The 18,519-nt window shown below is 43.6% G+C and overlaps 3 protein-coding genes across 14 annotated transcripts in view; 1 reads left to right on the forward strand and 2 right to left on the reverse strand.

Annotated features, from left to right (window-relative positions):
- Nucleotides 1–8,455, forward strand: part of LOC125012121 (membrane-associated phosphatidylinositol transfer protein 2-like) — a 36,695-nt gene extending 28,240 nt beyond the window's left edge. For 5 of the 11 annotated variants that reach the window (XM_047591837.1, XM_047591841.1, XM_047591840.1 and 2 more), the window contains 13 exons: nt 79–254; nt 416–586; nt 1,587–1,739; nt 2,627–2,791; nt 3,665–3,955; nt 4,468–4,616; nt 4,726–4,842; nt 4,971–5,087; nt 5,204–5,352; nt 5,448–5,597; nt 5,697–5,877; nt 5,983–6,111; nt 6,407–8,455. In XM_047591837.1, the coding sequence (XP_047447793.1) occupies nt 79–254; nt 416–586; nt 1,587–1,739; nt 2,627–2,791; nt 3,665–3,955; nt 4,468–4,616; nt 4,726–4,842; nt 4,971–5,087; nt 5,204–5,352; nt 5,448–5,597; nt 5,697–5,877; nt 5,983–6,111; nt 6,407–6,790 (2,332 nt within the window). In that variant the 3' untranslated portion in view covers nt 6,791–8,455. The remainder of the gene's footprint in view (nt 1–78; nt 255–415; nt 587–1,586; nt 1,740–2,626; nt 2,792–3,664; nt 3,956–4,467; nt 4,617–4,725; nt 4,843–4,970; nt 5,088–5,203; nt 5,353–5,447; nt 5,598–5,696; nt 5,878–5,982; nt 6,112–6,406) is intronic. The other 6 variants (XM_047591844.1, XM_047591847.1, XM_047591845.1 and 3 more) reach the window with 4 other exon arrangements.
- Nucleotides 8,456–9,978: 1,523 nt separating this feature from the next.
- arl6ip4 (ADP-ribosylation factor-like 6 interacting protein 4) lies at nt 9,979–11,985 on the reverse strand. Of its 2 annotated transcripts, XM_047591977.1 has the most exons (6): nt 11,939–11,985; nt 11,686–11,865; nt 11,264–11,599; nt 10,746–10,863; nt 10,579–10,648; nt 9,979–10,500 (listed from the first exon to the last, which is right to left on the reverse strand). In XM_047591977.1, exons 2-6 carry the CDS (start codon nt 11,861–11,863, stop codon nt 10,444–10,446), a joined length of 759 nt encoding a protein of 252 aa, XP_047447933.1. In that variant the 5' UTR covers nt 11,864–11,865; nt 11,939–11,985; the 3' UTR covers nt 9,979–10,443. The 2 variants fall into 2 exon arrangements, with proteins under 2 accessions (XP_047447933.1, XP_047447932.1); XM_047591976.1 differs by having other exon boundaries at nt 11,686–11,984.
- A 1,077-nt stretch (nt 11,986–13,062) lies between these two features.
- Nucleotides 13,063–16,973, reverse strand: mthfd2 (methylenetetrahydrofolate dehydrogenase (NADP+ dependent) 2, methenyltetrahydrofolate cyclohydrolase). Its single transcript, XM_047591956.1, has 8 exons — nt 16,776–16,973; nt 15,164–15,348; nt 14,900–15,022; nt 14,496–14,648; nt 14,303–14,410; nt 14,118–14,210; nt 13,880–14,005; nt 13,063–13,777 (listed from the first exon to the last, which is right to left on the reverse strand). The coding sequence occupies exons 1-8, from the start codon at nt 16,853–16,855 to the stop codon at nt 13,629–13,631; spliced, it is 1,017 nt and encodes a 338-aa protein (XP_047447912.1). The 5' UTR covers nt 16,856–16,973; the 3' UTR covers nt 13,063–13,628.
- Between the last annotated feature and the right edge of the window lie 1,546 nt (nt 16,974–18,519).

Raw genomic sequence — 18,519 nt, forward strand, 5'->3', positions numbered from 1 at the left:
CCCTACTTTCCACGTACTTTCACAATGTGATTTAATTTTAGCTCCACACAAGGGAATGACTTTGTGCCGTCCTTCCAGCTTGCACTCCAGTGTCTTGCGAAACGACACAGCTTCACGCAGGTCGAGCAGCAGCACTATGCTGGATGGAGGCTCCCTGGGGAAGTTTGACTTTGAGGTGTCGGACTTCTTCCTCTTTGGCTCTCCGCTGGGCTTAGTGCTCGCCCTCAGAAAGACTGTCATTCCGATGCTGGATGGTAAGCTCCTTCAAACAGCGGATTGCATAACATAAAATATGTCCAGTAACTGTATCTGATGATCGCTTGCGTACCTCATATGTTTTTCAGATAAATTAACCTCACAGCAATCTTCTCAGGTTGAGCTTCTCTCATGTCTTTGGTTTGATGTCCCCCTCTAGTGGCCCAGCTGCGGCCTGCCTGCCAGCAAGTTTATAACCTGTTCCATCCAGCTGATCCGTCAGCGTCGCGCCTTGAGCCTCTGCTGGAGAGGAAATTTCACCTCCTCCCTCCCTTCAACGTTCCCCGTTACCAACGCTTTCCCCTGGGAGACGGAAACTCTGCCCTGCTGGGTGAGTTCTTTGCACTGATGATGTATAAAAGCTTAATTAGTATAATTTTTAGTTAAAAAAAAAAAAAGTTTTTGATTCAGCTTTGCATTCTTGTGGTTGGATTCACAAGCACAGACACAAATGCAAAACTCCCTGTATCGAAGACCACATCAGCCGACCCTTCAGACACTGGCTGTAACCCGCTGTCCTGTTTCCTGTGGACGCATGCCATAGATAGCACGTGCCTTAGTGAGACATTATGAGTTCATCCACAGAGTAAACACTGTCGCAAAGAAAAATGGAACATTTTTCTACTGTTTGTGCTTCAGCGTCTTCTGGGAAGCAGTTTATTTCATCTAAATGTGGTCATAGTCCCGCTGGTGGTTTCTGTTTGGACTGCTCGTTATAACAGAGTAACCCTTAGAGCCCCACCCTGCCCTACCCATGCAAACATCCCTCTACGGTCCTCAAAGAAAAAGCAGAGCAAATTTGCTTTATTTAGTCAAAATACAGCACGTATCTTCCCGTACTTCTTCAGGATGCGGGGTTTTATTAAAGTGTGCTTCAGGTTGATAGGCTGCAGAAGAATTAAGACCTTACACATGTTGATCTCATCATCAGGAAAACTATCACTAGGCCTTTTTTTCTGTTACTAATTCATGTTTTCAGTAGTAGCAGAGTTTTAAAAAGCAATTCAAGTCCATTATTAAAACAAGAAAGTATGAGAGATTTTAATATTTGCAGATGACAGCCCATTTCCAGTCTTAGAGCAGGGTGGTAGAATATAACCAGTGGAACAGTCGTGGTCCAAAAGAAGTGGGCTCCACTAAGGGCTTGACTCTTTCTTGTCTCATGTTCAGTTGTTCTTGCTTCATATGTTTTTGTGTCTTCCTTGTCTTCTTTCCTCTCTCCTCTCCTGGCCTCCTTTCCCCATATCTGCGCGCCCGGTGCTCTTCTTCTTCTTCTAAAACCACCCCTGACTTCTGCCCCATCTGTCCCTCCACCCCCCTCCCCTCTGTAGTGGAGACAGTCCAGAGCAACACTCAGCTGCTACTTGACAGCGGGCCCCCCCTGTCCCTTCGCTGTCAGGAGACCATCAGTGAGACCTGCATCCCTGTGCCTGTGCTAAACTGGCAGGAGGGCTTCCTCAAAGCCACACCCGCCACTATGGAGTGTGTGTAGCCTCTCCCATTCACCTACATCCGTCCTGACCCTCGTTCTGTCTGTCTGTCTTTTGTCCGTTTGTCCTTCTCGCTGTCGTGTCGGAGATGCTCAGATTTTTAATCTTTCTCACAGTACTTCAGTCGCAGTTGTTTCAAAAGTGAAAGTCAAAAACCGAAATCATTTTTTCTGCAGACAAAGACTTTCAAAGCGTCTTATGGTCGCCCTAAATTGCTTCATTTAGATAATTTGTACTGGGAATACTTAAAGATCTGCTCAGCATCGCTTGTGTCCCAGATTTTCGTGTGCTGTTGCGTACTCGTGTTTCGTGTTTGAAGGATGCACACATGCATTTGTGTTTGTGCTGTGGTTTTGAAGCAGATTAGCGATGTCACCAGTGAGTGAATTTGAGATAAAGGTTTTTGTGAACATTGTGCTTCTTGTGATGTTGTGTCTGTGCAGTGGACATGGAGTGCTTTCTTTACATCCTGAATACACTGTGATCTATGTTTCTCCTTGGTGATCAGGAGTCATGTAATTTATAAAGAGCTCCAGCACTATTTCATTATCAAGCCAAATGACTTTTACATGATATTTCTCTGCTATTTGATAAAAAATCACCTCAGTGTGAGATACTGACTCACGGGAAATACCGTAACAGGTGTGGACATTTGTGATTTTTACCTTCACTAAGTGTTTTATGTGTTCATATGTTGGTCGGTTAAAGAAATCTGACCTTGGCCACCATGTGGCTGGCTTGTCCTCTGACACCATGGTGCCTGCTGTCACATTTCTCTCCTGCCGCCTCTAACCCACATACCCCCCTCCCCCTCCCCATCACTGTGAGTACCCCTTACCTGTGTCTCTGTCTAATGGGATCTCCTTGTTTGGGCTCAATAGCGGATGTTGTTCAGTCTCATGGTGGTGTCTTCATGGACAGTTCGTACCCCTCATCCCCCGTAACGGGGCCCCTCTCCCGGGGCCAGCGGAGGGCCAGTGAGGTCAGCATTGCGAGCCAGGTCTCAGGAATGGCAGACAGTTACACTGCCACCAACATAGCCAACAGTAAGTGCTCTCAGTATCAACCAGTCTCTCTTTCTCCACTCACACAAACAATGCTCCGGTCGTTCTCCCACTTTTCTCTTGCTTTCAGGCCAACTTTTCTCTTATTTACCCACCTAGTTTCTCTATTAAACGACTCCGACATCCTCTTCTCTTTCTCTCAAACCCCGTCACTCAGACTCTACACACAGCCTCCACTCCAGATGAAGCATTCTAGTCAGCCAGGTACACAAGAAAACCCTGCTCCTTTTGCTACTTCTGCTTTGTCAGACCTAACACCTCTACTGTAGGGACACTCGAGAAAGGTCCATTTCCTGTCGAAACTCTTATGAGATCAGAGTCCCGAGGAAGAGCAAGCTTAGTGCCACTATCCACTGTCTGTCTTACTCTTACCCACTGTCTAAATGTAAATGCAATGAGTGCTGCATTTATCTAATGTTGAGATGCATGTAGACACCTGCCTCCCTCAGACTGCATTCCTGCATTGTCCTCTCCCTATTAACAGTGTTTGCAGAGATTAAAGGAATCTTCTTCCCTCTTTGTTTGATTGTCCTCCAACGTCCCTTCTCCCCTTCACTCTTTCACTTCGGTTTGCAGAGAACATTTTTTGTCACCATGCTTTTCTTAACGCTGCTGTTTTTCCACTTTCAGTGCCACCCCGACGAAACGCACATAATCTAATTAATATATATGTATATTTCTGCTCCCGCAGAGCATCAGAAGATCTTCAGCGGCATCGCACTGACCAATTGCATTACTAACATTTGTTTTTCAGCTCAGACATTCACCGCTCCATGTAAACTGTCATAACCTTGTCTCGTATGCATATTCATCCATTTTATCATGTGCTTTCTTTCTCTTTGTTTTCCCCCTTAGCCAAATCTTGCCAGGGTAACCAGTCCAGAAAGTTCAGTCTTTTGTCCCAACTTGCCCTATCGTCACAAAACAAATTCTTCCCGAAAAATCCTCCTAAGTACGCTAAGAAAGCAGAGGCTGGCCAGGGCCCAGGATTTCCTGATGGAGATCTAGTGGAAGACCTGGATCTGGAGACAGACTCCAGTGAAGGTTACAGTCCCACTGGCCAGTACGAGAACTGCCCGTCAGCGGGGCTGGACTTTGCTATATGTGATCTGGTCTCACTGGACTCCCAGGCTGAAGTGGACCAAGGTATTTTTCTGAGGGAGGGGAACTACTAAAATGACAATGAGGTCTCTATGCTGCTCTATACTGTGTCAAAATCCAGACACTCAACTCTTCAAGAAAGCCTCTTTTTCATTCCCTCTTCTTGAATTTCAAATTTGATCACTTGCACTGATGAGGAGTGGTGTATAAATCTAGATCTTTCCCCCGGGTTTCCAAATCCATGACCTCTTCACGCACACACTAACGCAAATAACCATCTTCAGCTCAAATGATCAAATATCAGCTCTAACTACCTTCTTTTCCTGCCTGAATTCAGCGCTTGATTTTCCTGACAATAACAAATGCAAGCTCCCTCCCTTTCCCTCCTTTAGCTGAAGAACTGCTGGGATTGGTGAAGATTGTTGTTGAAGACTTGAATCAACTTTTTGCTTTAGCTTCAGGGGTCTAACGCCTTTGAGTGGCATCACATGACTCACAGTGACTCTTACAGCTTCATATTACTCCTCTGCACCCTATTCACTCCATTCCCATCGCAGTTGCAGCGCGTTGGTGGGGCACAAAGCGCCTGGACTTTGCCCTGTACTGCCCCGATGCTCTGACTGCTTTCCCGACGGTGGCTTTGCCACACCTCTTCCACGCGTCGTACTGGGAGTCCACCGATGTTGTGTCTTTTCTCCTGAGGCAGGTGAGCAAACAGCACCTGCCGTTCATTGTGTGTGGCCTGTTAATATGTAACCTGCAGACTTGAAGGCTCTTCAAATATTCTGAATGAATCACTGGAGTGTCCTCCGTAGGTCATGAGGCACGAAAACTCGAGTATTCTGGAGCTTGATGGGAAAGAAGTGTCTGAGTTCACCCCCTCTAAGCCTCGAGAAAAGTGGCTGCGCAAGAGGACTCACGTCAAGATCAGGGTGGGTATCAGACCTGTGAAATAAATTTCATCTAATTCCAATGGTCTGGCTCGAGTTTCGACAAAAAAAAAAGAAAAGGCCGAGCACCACTAACTCAAAAACAATTCTTTCTTTCTCTCATTTGACAGAATGTGACGGCGAACCACCGGGTGAACGATGCCGTGTTCACCGAAGACAGCCAGCAGGTTGTGACAGGTCGCTTCATGTACGGCCCTCTCGACATGGTCACTTTGGCCGGGGAGAAGGTAAACACACTTAACATCAGCTTATTATCTCACTTAACTCATGATGTTAGCGCTCCTTGTACCATTTGTGTTTGTGCTCATTTTGAATTATTTTTTTTTCTTTTAATCCTGCACAGGTGGACCTCCACATCATGACCCAGCCTCCATCGGGAGAATGGGTGTACTACAACACAGAGGTGACTAACAGCAGCGGCCGCGTCTCTTTTGTCATCCCAGACGACAGGCGTCTGGGCATTGGAGTCTACCCGGTTAAAATGGTTGTAAGGTGAGATCATCTTGGGACAACACCAAAAACTACCATTGAGCCTGACTTTGTGTGATTAATTATTCGACTTCTTTTTTCTCTGTTTGATTCCTCAGGGGTGACCACACGTTTGCAGACAGCTACCTGACAGTGATCCCACGCGGCACAGAGTTTGTGGTGTTCAGCATAGATGGTTCATTCGCTGCCAGTGTGTCAATCATGGGCAGCGATCCAAAGGTTCGGGCAGGAGCTGTGGACGTTGTCAGGTGCTTAAATGCTCTCCCTCTCCCTCTTTTCTAGGATTTCTTTCTTTCAGAAATGACTAATACTCATGTGTTATTCATGTCTTGCCTACTCTGTTGCAGACACTGGCAGGATTTAGGCTATCTGATCATCTACGTGACTGGACGTCCAGATATGCAGAAGCAGCGGGTGGTGGCCTGGTTGTCTCAGCACAACTTCCCTCATGGCATCGTGTCCTTCTGCGATGGTCTGGTCCACGACCCGCTCAGACACAAGGCCAACTTCCTCAAGACCCTGGCAGAGGTGAGGCTGAGCTGTAGGGGACGAAAACAACAACGAATGTGAAACATATTTATCTTTTTAAAGGCCGGTGCACAACATGTCTCTCATTGATTTGACTTATTCCAGGCTCACATGAAGATTTTCGCCGGCTATGGGTCAACTAAAGACATCTCAGTCTACACCGCCATAGGCCTCCCTCCTTCACAGATATACATCGTTGGCAGACCCTCTAAGAAGATGCAGCACCAGTGCCAGGTATCATTTGGTTATTTTTTTGGCACAACTTGGAAAAATATGGTGCTTTTTATGTGAATAATTCATAACACTGCAAAAATTTCAAGAAAGCAAGAAGAATATTTTGTTTAGAGACAAGAACTTTATGCTTATTTTAAGAATTTTTGTGAAGCAAAAAAAGCTTAACTCATTATATATTTCTTAATACAAGATGATTTGATTGAATATAAGAATATTATGCTTCCTTCTAGTAATGCTGTTTTTTGCAGTGTACTACACGTCAGATACACTGACACTTATTTATACCTGCCAACAGTTCATCACAGAAGGATACGCGGCTCACTTGTCCCAGCTGGAGTACAACCATCGCTCTCGGCCGGCCAAGTCCAGCAGCGCACGCATGGTGCTGCGCAAAGGCAGCTTCGGCCTGGGCGCGAACAGCGACTTCCTGAGAAAGAGGAACCACCTGTTGCGCACCATCTCCTCGCAGCCGGCCCCCAGCTCCCCGACGGGCAACATTCACAACAGGCCGGAGCGCACGCAGAGCCAGTCGGACAGCGAGCGCCTGGAGCGAGAGCGGCTGGAGCGCACTCAGAGCCACACCCAGGGAGCGACCCAGCGCAGCATGAGCATCACGGCCAGCTGCTGGGGCCGCAGCAGCAGCACCAAGCTGGAACCGGGGGTTTTCAGCCCAAAGTGAGATCAGAGACGATGTGAGCGTACGCTTTAGGACACTGGACTTATTTGTACTGACACAAAGAGGAACAGTTGGCTTGCACCAGATGAGTAAATACCACAGTGAAAATCAGGTGCTACAAACCACTCTTTATGAAATGAACACCAGACACATCCAACACACACACACACACATATATATATTTATGAACAGAGGCTATATTCATTATTACTCAAAACAGGCATTTCAAGAAGCATCCTCCTGAAACAGGGACATGCCAGATATAGCTAATATTGTAGGGATCCGGAGGGTTTCTACTGTTAAATAAATATTTATCAGTCTTGTATACAAGGTCACTTTTTCTCCAGGCTTTTAAAAATGGAGGTAGTTACATGCGAAGGCGCGACCACGGCTGTATTCTGTAGTAAACGACACAAAGTAGTGAACAGGCAACTCGTATCGGCTCCGCGCTGATAACGCACTGTCACTGACTGACGTGGCCAACGCAAGCACAACAATTACTGCAGAGCCCAACTTTGTGTATAGTAGTTTTAAATCAGTTTCATGTGATAATCAGGTGACTTCTGGTCTGAGAGCAGAGTTGAATAGTCAAGTCTTTTTACAATAATTTACCATTTTAACTTGTGACGATCTGATCAAGAGCCACTAGTCGTTGCGTCAACCTCACAGACGCCATGGACTGAACGTGGTTAAATCAAACAGTCCAGTTGTTTTCTCGTCGGCCCCGACACACAAATGAGTCATCCAAGTATCACAAGAAGCAAACTGCGAAGTTACCCTTTAACTACAGTTGCAGCTGAAACTGTTTCCTAGCATTTTTCTAGTATTTCACCACATCACACCGTACTGATGCTGCTGTACCCTCCTGAATAAATAGCGAATCGCTCGGCTAGAGGGAAAGGTCCTACTCCTGTATGATTAATGTGCCAAAGTAAGCATTTTAGGATTAAATATGCTGAACGACCCGTGTCGCCTGTGTAAAAACGGAATAGAAAGTGTAAGTATGTAGTTGAACGCCTGAACAAGGCTTGTACATAATTGTGAACATTACAATGCAGATCTGGTATCTGGTCCACGGAAGACCAGTTTCAAGTGTCTTCTTTACTCTGGGGGTAAACACCAACTCATTCAGGATATACTTTATTGGTTGTTGACGATGATGATGATTATAATTATTGTTATTTAAGATTCTAGACATTTTAAAATGTATTGATTTTGTGAACAAACTGTGTTTTAAGATTACTTTAGCTCTGTTTTTCTGTATTTTCTTCAAACTTCAGTTTCTGCAGCCAAACCTCAGAGGTCTTTGCCTGGCACAGTATTGTATTTTTATTATTTTATCTCACAGATCACCAGAGTCGCACCAACAGAACTGATATCTCGTGTCATTTATTGTATGTTTGTGATTAACTCTTTTGGAAATTCGGGACACGGAAATTCTCTCTGGCGATCCCAAAGCTGTACATGAGGCGTTGAATGTGCTCATAGATAATCCTACTTAGGTTAAGTCGTCTTTCTCAGTTCTGCTTTCGAGGAAGAAAAATTGTGCAAATTGTAAATTTCTGTACAATATGCTGTCAAGAGTAGGAACACGGAGCTAAGACGTACTTTATGCTGTCGGCCATTCATTTCTGAAAGCGGTAAAAAAAAAAATTTTTTTGTGATGTACTGATTCAAATTAAGTTTCTTTGACCCTCTAGTAGGCGTGCACAGAACTGACTGCGATGGACCAATATGGGCTCAAATGTAAAGGGAAATGTGCAATATTACGTAAGTGCACCACCTGATCAAACGGACTGTTGGGGAAACGTCACAGTGCATTGACAATCAGTCGAACACTTTCTGCGGACGTCAAATTGGAGGGGGGGGGGGGGGGGGTGGGTGGAGGGGGGGTGGCGCAATCCAAGTGCACAGGTTCCTTTTTTTTTTTTTTACAAAGCAGAGATTTCTCAAAATAAAGTGCCACTGACCTGACGTGGGATGCTACAGTCAGTCTCCTCCTGAGGAAAGACACCCTCAGACTTTTTGTTGTGATGTTTCCAGACGAACCTACTTAACATTTAACTAAAGCTGCCAGATTTCTAGGTACCTTCAGCTAAAATTAAAGCTGTTCAATGCAACATCTCTGCAGTAAAACTGACCTTCATTAAGAATATAACTTCCTGCCGGGACTCGGTGGTCCCTTTTGGAGGCTCCAGATCGTGGTGCTGTTGTGTCGTGTTGAGATGTGGTTCTTATATTTTGTCCACTGCACATTTCATTGTGGGTAGACCGCATAATTCGACGTCCTAGTTCAAAGGTACCCGTGGCCTCTCAGTCATGACTGTTCCTCCTGGTGAAATGTGGTGTAAATAATAATACTGTTTGAGCGTCCCTCTGCATTTTGATCTTGTCAAGATTCGGCTTGAAGCCATAACTCTTAAAAAAAAAAAAAAGCTGCTGGTTAAAGAACGGCTGTTTGTGCACGGGGAGTGATTAGAAAAGAGAAGGACAAGCAACGCTGGACCTACTGAACCACGTTCCCTGATCTGAACAGCCTAGACATTAAAAATCTAGAGAATGTAAAGTTTGGATACCTCTGGGCAGACAATCGCTTCGATTCTGCTTCTGACACACACATTACCAGAGGCCTTACAGTTCCCTTTTCTGCCTTACACGGACCGTTGCGTTTCAAGTCCTAGAGCGAACTCTGCTCACAGCCCGGACTGACTACACGAGGAAGGATGGACCGCTTGTGTCGACTTCACTTTGAGGAAACGGGAAAAGGCCATATTTTCCTTAAAGGCTTTGGTTTGTTTTACCTTCAAAGGAAACATACAAGGGAGAATCCTGTTTGATGTAATTAACCAACATTAGGCATCTGTTAATCCGGCGCCACAGCTGTTTCATCAACAGTTAACATACATAGGCTGTATATATATACATATATACATATATATATATATATAAATCATTAATGGAAAAATCTTACTTGGAAAATATTTTAACTGTACAGGGTGTGTATCTTGTAGGTTTTGGATAACTTTATCCAGTCCCTTGTGTTTTTATGTACAGTGTATAAAGAACATATAAAGAACAACTTAGTAATTTGGCCTTTTTTTCCTCACGCATCGTCCTTGAGAAGATTAATTGTTGTTGATTGTTTTTACGCGAGAAAATAAAGTATTCAGTAATACGAAGCTGGCACAAGCTTTACTCCACAAAAAAAAAAAAAAAAAGGTTTATTTAAAGAACAGAAATGAAACAACATGAGTCGTAAAGGTACTGAACACATGAACGGCTTTGTGTTTCTTTTTGGCATAGCCGTTATGCAACATGGCCGTTATCGAATGAAGAAACCAGCCGAATGTTTGCAGGCATGACTCCTAAATATCACATTTATCAACGACCAGTGTAAACACTGTACGGTGGAGGTTCAAGCCTCAACACATTGAATTCCTTCAGCATATCAGCATAGAAGGTTTTTACCTGTCGCAGATAAGAGAGGACACGTCCCTGTTATTTTATACCTTCACTGTCACACAGTTCAATCAAAGGCAGATCTTTGATAGAAAATAGAGTCTGTTCAATTCAGCTTCAGACAAACTCTTCTCCAAGAAGGTTGTGTCAGTGTGGTGAAGCTTTGCTCAGATTGTGAGCATTGAGGGAGATTTCTTCTACTTGTTCAGCCCCAGTTTTCTCTGAAAGGCGTTGCCGTCTCCCTTGGTAGATTGCTGTGGGATGAAACCAAGTGTTAACTACGCAGTAACAGTGTGCACGTCACACAGAGTCACCGACGCCTCTCTTTATACCTTGTTGATCTCCTTGTGTTTCTCTCGGCTGACTATCTCCTCTATGATCTCGCCCTCTCCTCTCACCAATCTACAAAAGAAGCAGAAAAGCAAACACAAATCTTGTAGGTGACTCGTATCTTTAAATTCACATCTTGTGATTTTTAAATGATAGGATGTTGTCTTACCTGGTCCGTCCCGTTTCAGGGTCCACCACCCTGCGGATCACACTCTGCCTCGCCTCGTACTCCTCTTTGGTGAGAGGCCTCTTAGTGGAGAGCCGGGCCTTCTGCTCATCGGTCATGACTGCAAAGGAAGGCAGAGCATATTCAATTAGAAATTAAATTGTTTCTACTGAGCACCAGGCAGAGTGAAAAAGTGTTCGTAGGATTAATATCAGGGTTGCGTGAGCAGTTTTTGAATCCCATGGGCAACGACTGGTTCACGGCTAAAATAACTCTTTCAATCATTTTAGCAACAAGTAGTTTGATAGTTATTTAATCTGCTCTGTGTCAGTTGGTAATACTGAAATTATAGCCCGTCATATCATATTTTGATCATCATATTGTTGTTTCTGATGATAGAGCCAGGAACTGGAATAAACAACATTAACATATGGATGAGGACTAAGTGTCCTTTCTTGTTTCGCGTTCATCGTGGGATGAGTTTAGATTTTATTTTCATATTGACTTGTGTGATGTCTCACCTGGCCCCAGCTCCACCGCCCCCTCATCGCTCTGCCACACCTCCAGGTAAGATGGAGCAGGTTTCTCTATGAGTCCCTGACTAGGGGGCAGCTGCATCTCTGCTTTCTTCTTCTTCTTCTCCTCTCTTTTCTTCTTCTTCTTCAGCTTCTTCTTCTCCTCCTTCTTCTTCTGTTTCTTCAGCTTCGCCTTTTCCTTCTTTCGCTTCTTTTTCTTGGCTTTGCTCTTCTTCCTCTTTGACTTCTCGCCGCTGGATGAAGACGAAGACGACGAGGATGAAGAGGTGGATGATGAGGAAGAGGAGCGACTTCTTCGCTTCTTCTTGTGTGTTTTCTCGTCTGAATGAGGATCAGATCAGATGATTAACAGACTTTTTTGAAAACAGCAGTTTCTGTTATGTTTGCTTTCAATAAAATAAAACAACCTTGGCTCTTGCGTGGGGCTTTCTTAGACGATCTGCTGCGACTCCTGCTGCTGGATGAGGAGGAAGACGACGATGATGAGGAGGAGGAGGTAGAGGAGGAAGATCGTCTCCGTTTCTTCTTCTTTTCAGTTTTTTTGTCCCCTCCATTATCTCTGTGTGGTGATCTGCTGCGGCCCATATCTACAGAACAACTCGTTTAAAGAACAGACAACGTAATGACTGTACACATCAGGGCTTAGATACAGATGGTTACCTGGTTTCGTTTACGGAACTGTGTGCGTTCTTAATTTTCTTCCGCCGGCATCGTGACACGACGAAGGTTCCTATTTCCCACTTTGGTTTGCCCAACACATAAACGCGGTTTGAATATGCTCAGTGATGGGAAACTAGTTTATCAACGTGATTGAATAATGACGAACGACTAAATACGAGCATTAATATACGCAATTATAATTATTAAATTTATTTTACTTGAAATGTGAACATAAATGTAGCCATTATGCTGACTGGCCTCTTCAGGGTGTTCTTTTAAATTTTATTTTCTAATATATTTTATTTATTTTTATTTATATTTTATTATAATAGTTTATTACTATTATTATTATCATTGTTGTTGTTGTTACAGAGAATGAAACACATAAGCAACTGTTGGGTTTTGATGGACTAAAATGTGGATTTTCCACATGTGTTGTTTCATCCAGTGTCAATGTTATCTAATTATCTAATGCTTCCTGCATTAGATAATTAGTCATTAAATCAGTATCAATCTAATTATCGATTAAGATTTATTTGTCACTTATAAACATCCACGTAGGGAAAACTGGAGCTGCTTGATCTGCTTCAGTCAATAGAGGCTCTCCACTTCGGTATAAGTGGATTGTGATGCTGCATTTCTTGACCTTGTGGTCATTTTGTGGTTTTTGCACATGTGTAACATGTTTGTTTTCTCTCTGGCTATCCCTTAAAGCACAGATTGTTCCGTCGTGCTGTAAACCCAGCGTCTCTTTAGGTTGCATGTGTTGCAGACTCTCAGTAGGATCTTGTAGAGGTGAGCTGACCTTTTTCCTATTTAGCTGCAGCTCCCGGGAAAGCAGCTGTAGGTTTATTGCTTGTAATTTGAATATTTTCTGTATAGAGTGGGGTGGTTTTGTTTTGTTCCAGATACCTTCTTATGCTTTATTCATGTTCAGCGACTGGCAATGTCTTAAAATGGTTCACCAAATCTCATCCGATTTGTCATCCAGTAAATAGCTACAGTCCTTCTCCCCAGCTCATCTCGACGACGTAACAAAAGACTCGCACTTAATATAAATCATGTTATTATCATCCCAGTTGTGTTTTGATATGATTCCAAACATTTAGTGAGCACAGAAAGCATTGATGTGAGAACATAGTTGTAGTATTTATTTCAAAGTTTTTACAAAGGCAATTGTGAATCTTTAAAGCTTATATATTGAAAAGCATACCGGTTCCCGACGATGTTAGCCCTTAATAGTCGAGGCTAAACCTACTGCAAGAAACACAAGAGGCGGGCCTCAGCCACCCTGCTTCAACCTCTCAGCTGTAAGTTAAATACTGTCACTTGTCTTCACCCGCTGTGTTTAAATATTGTGTCAGAATAGCAATAAATAAAACAATCTCTCAAGCTTCCTTAAAACTTCCAAATCCCCCAGAAGAAACATTGCTATTGACAAATACTGAGATCCCCGTTACATAAGACAAGCAGCTGCATGAATGAGTGTAACAGTCTGAAACATGGCAACGCTTCAAGTTAGGAAAGGTTAAAGATGACAGCGAATTGATAGCCTTACAGCTGTCGTCTTTCCACTCCCGTGTGCGGACAGGAGGGGAGTTTGTCAAGTTGCTCCAAGGATAAAATTGGGGGAGGGTGGTAGTGTTGAGGAATGGAATGTGTCACTGTAACTGGGATATGCTCGGGCGTATTAGGACGCGGCAGCCATGCGGATCCTCTCTGGCGGAAACAGCAGGACGTTCTTGGCCGCTTTGATAGTGTTCTTCATGAGCATCGCCACAGTCATGGGTCCAACACCTCCAGGAACCGGGGTGATGAATCCTGCCTTCTGTCTCACACCTGAATATAGACAGGATAAAAAAAAAAAAAAAAAGGGTGAAATTACAAACACCCGTGTGCATACCAGCATAAATATGATCACCTAAACCCTCCCGGGCTTACCTTCGAAATCCACATCTCCAACCAGTCTGTTCTTTCCGGTGACAGGGTCCTGCACTCTGTTTATTCCGACGTCAATCACCGCGGCTCCCTCTTTGATCATGTCCGCTGTGATCAGGTTTGGAATTCCTGGTCGTTCAGTAACACGCAGAGTGGAGTTAGACAAAAAAAAAAAAAGATAACGCAATCTCCTCGTATTTAAAGGTTACATTTAAACACTTCAGTCACAGCTGAAACGAACCTGCAGCGGCCACAATGATATCAGCAATCTGAGTGTGTTGACGAAGCTGATCCTTTGGAGTGTAACGATGAGAAATGGTGACCGTGGCATCACCTGAAACACAACAGGAGAGTTTGTATGCATGCCTGTAGTGTCTCACACATACAGTCGTCTACACATGAGCACGTACAAACGCCACAGCCTACCTCCGGGCCTCTCGTGACGTCCGTCTGTGTGCAGAAGCATTGCAATAGGCATGCCCACATTCTTGGAGCGTCCTGCAACCACAACATTCTTCCCAAGAGTAGGAATACCTGTACGGGTAAAACGTGGAACGTTAACTCAGTTATTTCCACAGTATTTCAATCCTGAGAGGAGGCGACTGGACACTTTCGTTACCTGTGCGTTTAATAATTTCCCAGACTCCCCAGGGAGTGGCAGGAAGCATGGTGGACTGATCCAGGCACATGCGGCCCACATTGACTACGTGGAAGCCATCCACATCCTTGGTGGGGGAAACGGCGTTGCAGACGGCGCGCTCGTCAATGTGCTCTGTCGCAAAGCAAAGACAAGTTACAGTCAGGATAATTAGGCTCAAACAGGAGTAAGAAAAAGATAATATTTATCTGCAACAGAAAAGAAAACAGAGACATCATGCAGGTGGGCAGTCTGCGCGCCAACGTGCGTGCTGCCAACACTAACACTTAAGTTTTTATTTTTTTTCCCCAAACTTAGCCGACAATGCCAAAAGCACAGATGCACGATTCTTTACACTCATTAAACCGACTTCAGCTTCTCCGTACCTGGCAGAGGCAGCTGGACCAGCAGGCCGTCCACACGATCATCTGTGTTGAGTTTGTAGATCAAGTCCAGTAACTCCTCCTCGCTGATGGTCGAATGCTTGAGGATCGTCTCACTCGAGATTCCTGTGGGAGGTCGAAGTGAGAAAACGACTCAACGCGCAAGCAAATATTTGCCCCCTTCGTTGTTGCGCCGCAGAGCGCGGTCGCATGTGTGAGAAACGTGTTCTGTTTTGCTTTTTTTTTTTCTCTCTCTCTTCCACATACCGACATCGGCTGCAGCTCGTGTCTTGTTCAGGACGTAGGAGTGACTGGCCGGGTTGTCTCCTACGAGGATCACGCTCAGATGCGGTCTCCTGTGGCCGGCTGAAACCCATTTCTCCACATCGGCCCGGGACTCCTCCCGAATCTGCCGGGCTAGTTTCCTTCCTGAGATGACCACCGCCTCTTGCCTGAGAAACAATGAGGACAAAATTAAACCAATATCAATAAACGTCTAAATATAACCACTACAAGCCACTGTGTAAACTAATCTAAAATTAGCCCACACCTTCATTTCAACTTCCCCGTTTTGAATTACCTTTATAGTGCCAAGCTAATTCTCTGCTGACCGTGGTCAATTTGAATACATTTGACACCAGAAACCTGTGATCACAACAACTATGCGACCTGGACAGACACCAATCCTAGCCTCTAAAATTAGACGCAGCACGTCTCCACCTGTCAGAGCCAGACTGTATGAGCACCTTTACCGCTCAGAAGTGGCTATAAAAAAACTGGTAGAAACTGGGAAAAGAAGCATTTTTACACACATCCACTCCTTCGGTCAGCTGTACCCAATTGTGTGTATTACTGTACACATTGCTGCCCTACTGCTCTGTCCGAAGATGGCTCTTAGTTATATAACAACAAACAGAAAGAAATGTCTAATAACTGAAGGGCAATGAGCCGTCAACAGTGATGTAACCGTCACTATTCTTCTGCCAAACCTAATTAAACCTCACAGGAAAGTTTCAAGAATGGGGTTAGACGCTGGGGCCAGTATCCTGAAGACAATGTGTCAAAAATGTAAATACAAACCCCCCCGAAACTGAGCACGAAACCTCTGTTACCAAATTTAAATTACTCTAATTATTTTGCACATATTCGGCGCGCAGGTCAGTTTTCACAGTGGTTCCCCAGGTACATAAATAAATCTGTCTCGCTGTTGCCTCTTAATGGTAATGCTGTAAGCTTATAACAGGTATAAATCATGTGTCCTCGTGGATCACGCATATCATGTGCAAGAGTCACGAGTAGATTGGATTTAAGGCGTGTGTGTAACATTAGTTCATTACATTACATTACAGTCATGCTGCTGTCAGCAAGTTCCCAATAAATACCTGCACGGGACGCAACTTCTCTGTGATGGCACGGACGGGTGACACTTTGCCCACAGCGTGAATCTGAGTATTTTAACTATTCTGAATATACTCAACAGTAAATGGCCGTAATTCATGTGCACGTCTGCTCCTTATGTGCAGACCCGCACCTCGATCTCCAGCTGAAACCTGGCTCCTGAAGCCAAAGGGGTGCAAACACCAACACGGATTTCATCATCCAGCCTCCTGCTGCAATGTTACCGGCGTACCACCAGGGGCGCAACACAATGTGACCAACTGTGAACATTTAGTACTGTTAAAAGAGAAAACATCTACCAATCCCGCAGTTTAAAACAATCCACACATCCAAGCAGAAACGACGACAAATAGCCCGGTGAAGTGTGCAAACAAAAAAAGAGACGAGACGGGTACATCTTTTCCTTGGGTTTGGATCCTCGCGGATCTTGCCGTGAAATCGCGGTCAAATTGACTTTAGTGCAGCAGATAAATGGACTCACCTCGAGGCGGACGTGTGCAGCCTACAGACTTGGTGCTGGGTGTGTTGGCACAGTTTCCTGAGAGTCCTGACTGCTGCCATTGCGACCAGCTGAGAAGAAGAGGAGGTTGAGGAGAAGAGAGGAGAGACACCACCGCTGGTTACGAAACACACACCACAGCCCGGGCTGACACCAGGAAGCGTCTGCGAAGCAGGAAGAGGAGCACGGAAGCTTTAAAGCCCCCCTCCCCTCCCCTCACATATGGCGCGTGCGTCACTCTTATCTGCCCTGCCACTCCTCCTCCTCTGGCGCTAATGCAGTAATTATCTCTGTAATTTTCCGAAGAAACGGCCTAGTCAATCAGTATATCTCCGAAACAACAAGTGAAAATTTGCATTAAAAAAATCTCCACTAAATCCGCGGATATCGCAAACTAATAAACAATTCACCAAAGTGAAACATGTTTCAAAATGTCATGACCCATGTTTTAATATTCAATAAGCGAAGTAACTGCAAAAATAAACTAGTAATAGTGAAAGTGAAGTATTTCATAATAAATAAAATGGCAAAACGTGCCACGAAAGGATTAGGGGCACTGTATAGTAAATGTTTTAGAGTTTGATCTCAACAGTTTGAAGAAAAAGTCGGACAAAATCTATAATTCTGACTTTAATCTATTTATTTATTTATTTTTTACAAACTTGACAGCATTGTTAGAAATCACAAAGACATTTTAGTAACTTTTTTGTTCTTACAGTGACCATAGTTCTTTACCACACTGTAATCTATTTAACATATAAATAACAGTCAGAATCAGTTTTGTTGGCCAGGTATGTTAACACATACAAGGAATTTGACTCTGGTCACTTTGCTCAGTGGTACAACAAAATAAAAACAACAACACTCGAATAAGTATAACAATAAAAATGTATGCAAAATAGAAATACTGTACACCATTTTAATCAGTGGGCTAGGATGAATAATTTAATTATTTGATGTTTAACTCAGTCTGGTTTAACAGCGATACAAACTACATGGTTCACAATAATACAGCTGAATTAATTAAAATTAAGAGCGTCCTCCTATTGGAGTGTGTGTCTTCGCTCATGATATTCATGAATATGACTATGAATATTTAGCCTCCACCACTTGTAGTATTAGTAGTTAGTTACTTACTTAAAACCTGACACAGCCTGTAAATGTTTTGAGAACCATTAATATATTTATTAATATATATACATTATACATTATTTATATATAGTATACACTTGAAGATTTCTGAAGGAATTAGTACTGATTTGCAGGGTTACATTCTAATTTAAGACCTTCTAAGAAGTTTTTTTAAAAAAAGATACTAAAAACAGAAACAAAAAGGGAGAGAAAAAGAAAATTACACCCACCATGAAATGGCAACCAAAAGGGAACACTGAAAGTCCACAAGACTATAAGTGTGCAGCTCACATTATAAAACTGAACTCATCGATACAATGGCCGCTCTTTCAGCCGACTCAGGCTACGTTTAGGTCCAAGGATCTGCAGCACTTTTTTTAAAAAAAATTATAATGATCATAATGATGATATAGTCACACCTGATTACATCATCACACTGTAAGCAACCTGAGCTGAAGTCAGCCACTTGTATTTTTGTTGTTGTTTATTTTATTTGAATGCCATGCATATTATTGTGTATTATTATCTTACATAGGCTTACAAGACACTATAGAGAATATATTTCAACAATTCAAAGATGGCAAGAAAACAACAA

Source organism: Mugil cephalus, chromosome 8 (assembly GCF_022458985.1).
Source record: "Mugil cephalus isolate CIBA_MC_2020 chromosome 8, CIBA_Mcephalus_1.1, whole genome shotgun sequence".
In the NCBI taxonomy this organism is placed as follows: Eukaryota; Metazoa; Chordata; class Actinopteri; order Mugiliformes; family Mugilidae; genus Mugil; species Mugil cephalus.

Excerpts from the sequence above, each read along its gene's own strand:
- arl6ip4 (XM_047591977.1), bottom strand. The coding sequence starts at position 11,863 with ATGGGCCGCAGCAGATCACCACACAGAGATAATGGAGGGGACAAAAAA. Across the intron at positions 10,649-10,745 it reads CCTGAAACGGGACGGACCAG|ATTGGTGAGAGGAGAGGGCG; the intron begins GTAAGACAACAT and ends CTTCTTTTGTAG. Across the intron at positions 10,501-10,578 it reads AACACAAGGAGATCAACAAG|CAATCTACCAAGGGAGACGG; the intron begins GTATAAAGAGAG and ends TTCATCCCACAG.
- mthfd2 (XM_047591956.1), bottom strand. The coding sequence starts at position 16,855 with ATGGCAGCAGTCAGGACTCTCAGGAAACTGTGCCAACACACCCAGCAC. Across the intron at positions 14,211-14,302 it reads ACGTCACGAGAGGCCCGGAG|GTGATGCCACGGTCACCATT; the intron begins GTAGGCTGTGGC and ends GTTGTGTTTCAG. Across the intron at positions 14,006-14,117 it reads TATCATTGTGGCCGCTGCAG|GAATTCCAAACCTGATCACA; the intron begins GTTCGTTTCAGC and ends CTGAACGACCAG.